At 57.4% G+C, this 2,280-nt stretch overlaps 1 protein-coding gene across 1 annotated transcript; it reads right to left on the bottom strand.

Moving 5' to 3' along the window:
* Positions 1-1,520: 1,520 nt before the first annotated feature.
* Positions 1,521-1,982, bottom strand: XXYLT1 (xyloside xylosyltransferase 1; the record flags this gene model as incomplete). Its single annotated transcript, XM_010153634.1, has 1 exon — positions 1,521-1,982. A coding segment is annotated over one exon (461 nt), but the record flags the coding sequence as incomplete, so codon positions are not given.
* Positions 1,983-2,280: the final 298 nt, after the last annotated feature.

The raw sequence follows: 2,280 nt of genomic DNA, 5'->3' as shown, positions 1-2,280 counted from the left end.
CGCTGCAGCCTCCAGCACCCTGGCTGCCTGCCCTGCCTTGCACAGCACGGCCCCATCACCTCGGGTTCTGGTGAAAACGTGAGCCCAACGCAGCAAGCTACTGCTTCCCTCTTCGCAGTTCCTCCCGGGAATGTGGGAATAAAGCAGAACCGGTTCAGCTAATGAGAGGGCAGCGCTGGGGCTGCAGCCCCCACACCACAGCCTGCCCTTCCCCTCACATCAGTCAGCGGGAGGAGAGCCTCTCCCTCCGCAGAGATCAACGTTCATTCACGGACACGGGGGAAGGAGCCTAGGAAACTCCTGCCACATACTGCACGGGCTGTTATTAGGTTAGGTCATAATGAAGTCCTCATCCCTCCCTCTTGCACGTGCACGTCCCACAGATGCCCGCACAGACATGCAGACACAGGCACACGCCCGCTCGGTGCAAAGCAAGCAGGGCTGAGAGGGGGTTAATGCGGCGTGCACCTCCGACAGAGCCCTGCGCGGCAGCTTCCACGCGCCGGCCGCGCCAGCCGAGACAGGATTTACTCAGGGAGCAGAGTGCTCATGCCTGAAGCCCGCTCATTCACGGCACAGGCAGTTCCCGGCTCCTGCCAACCCCGGCTACGCTGATGATGATCTTTTCTTAAATCTGGTTTGTGTGCCGGCCTGTTTATTTGCATCACGCGCTCAGGACAGACGTGGGGTAAGCGCAGTGATAAGCTACGTGGGGCACCACATTCAACTGCCCAACAGATACACATCAACTACTTTTAATTGTGATAAGAAGCACAAGAAACCTCCTGTCGCACAGGACTGGTGCTGTAGGAAAGCAGCCGAGCGTGTTTTCTAACTGCAGCTTTATTCTTGTATGAAAGGCTAAAGGCAAAGCTAGAAAAATGAACCTAATGGTACACGTTCACTGAACGCTTTTAAGACAAGACAGGGCAGTAAAGCTTTTATTGCTAAGAAGAACCAATGGGAGGCTTTAAAGCTCATCTAGCGTTCAATTTTTGTTTGTAAGTAACCCAATCTAAGGCAGCTTTTCAGCTTTTAAACCCCCCTTGCCCTTCAGGAATGCTTCAAAAGGACGATGACCTGAGGATGGTGTCTGCTCTCCAGGCGGATGCTCCGTGTGAGATGCCAACACAGGCCACTGACAAACGGCAGAACGAATCCCAGCCACCTGGCTGTGGCCTCCTGCCGACAGTCAGACAAGGCAGGGTGGCACAGCACCCAGGGAAGAGCACCCTGCCACCTGCGAAGGCTGCCCCACGCCCCGGTGGCTGCGGCAGATGAGCACTGTGGACTTGTCCCCGGCAAAGCCAGCTGAGCCTGGGCGTGCTGGCTGTGATGTCCCGCTCCAACTACTGGACTGTACTTTCTCCTGGAGGGGTGAGGCTACAGGCAGCAGGACACTGAGCACTCTGGGGATTCCTAGGGATCCTCCAGGATGCAACGGCTCAGGGCTGGCCACCCTTTCGTGCTGGTGAAGCCACTATGGCAGTCAGCACTGCTCCCAGGAGTGGCGGGCGGCCCCTAGTCTTCAGGGATCGGGGTGTTGCAGTTCCCGTGGTAAATTTTGACCTCACCCTCGCACTGGAAGTACTGGTCAAACACGTCGCTGTATCCATGGTCCCTCCACCACGTGCAAAGCTGCCGGTTCCATGTGCAGTCGAGTACATGGAAGAGCTCTGGGTGCTCCATCCCCACCATGGTGAAGAAATCCTGGTCGCCGAGGTGGCCCTTGAAGTGGTACTTCTCCGTCAGCTTCTGCACCGTGGTGGGCTCCAGCAGCTGGTTGTAGAGCTTGGACTTCCTCATGGCTTCCAGGTTCAGGAGCAGGACACCACTGTTGAAGCCGGGCAGCCCGTCAGGAGGGGGATCCCCCACCTTGGTTTGGGGGTTCTCACGGCGATACTGCCAGAACGTGTGCCTGCAAAGAGAAAAAACAGGAAGAGGGGAGTCCAGGAGGGCAGCCCCCTCAAGTCTGGGCAGGTCTGGACCACGGCACAGGATCTACCACCCACCCAAGGGATCTCACAGTTTGTCTTCTGCTGGCTGAAGGCACCCACCTCCCGGAGCAGCCTGGTGCTTCACAGCTGCGTCTCTCTCCATCCCCCTGCACAGGATGCTCAGACCTCAAACCACTCTCTCTACTCTCTCCTAAAGCCCCTTTTGTTCTACCAACATCGCTCTGATGAGCCAACTGGACACGGGATCGTGTGACTGCTCATGAGGCTCTGCGGGGAGAGAAGCCACATCCCCAGTGCCTAGGGGGAACCACCAGAAGTGTCC

This window comes from Eurypyga helias, unplaced genomic scaffold (genome assembly GCF_000690775.1).
Source record: "Eurypyga helias isolate BGI_N326 unplaced genomic scaffold, ASM69077v1 scaffold22416, whole genome shotgun sequence".
In the NCBI taxonomy this organism is placed as follows: domain Eukaryota; kingdom Metazoa; phylum Chordata; class Aves; order Eurypygiformes; family Eurypygidae; genus Eurypyga; species Eurypyga helias.
Note: the sequence above shows the minus strand (reverse complement) of the source record. Positions and strands in the feature narration are given on the sequence as shown.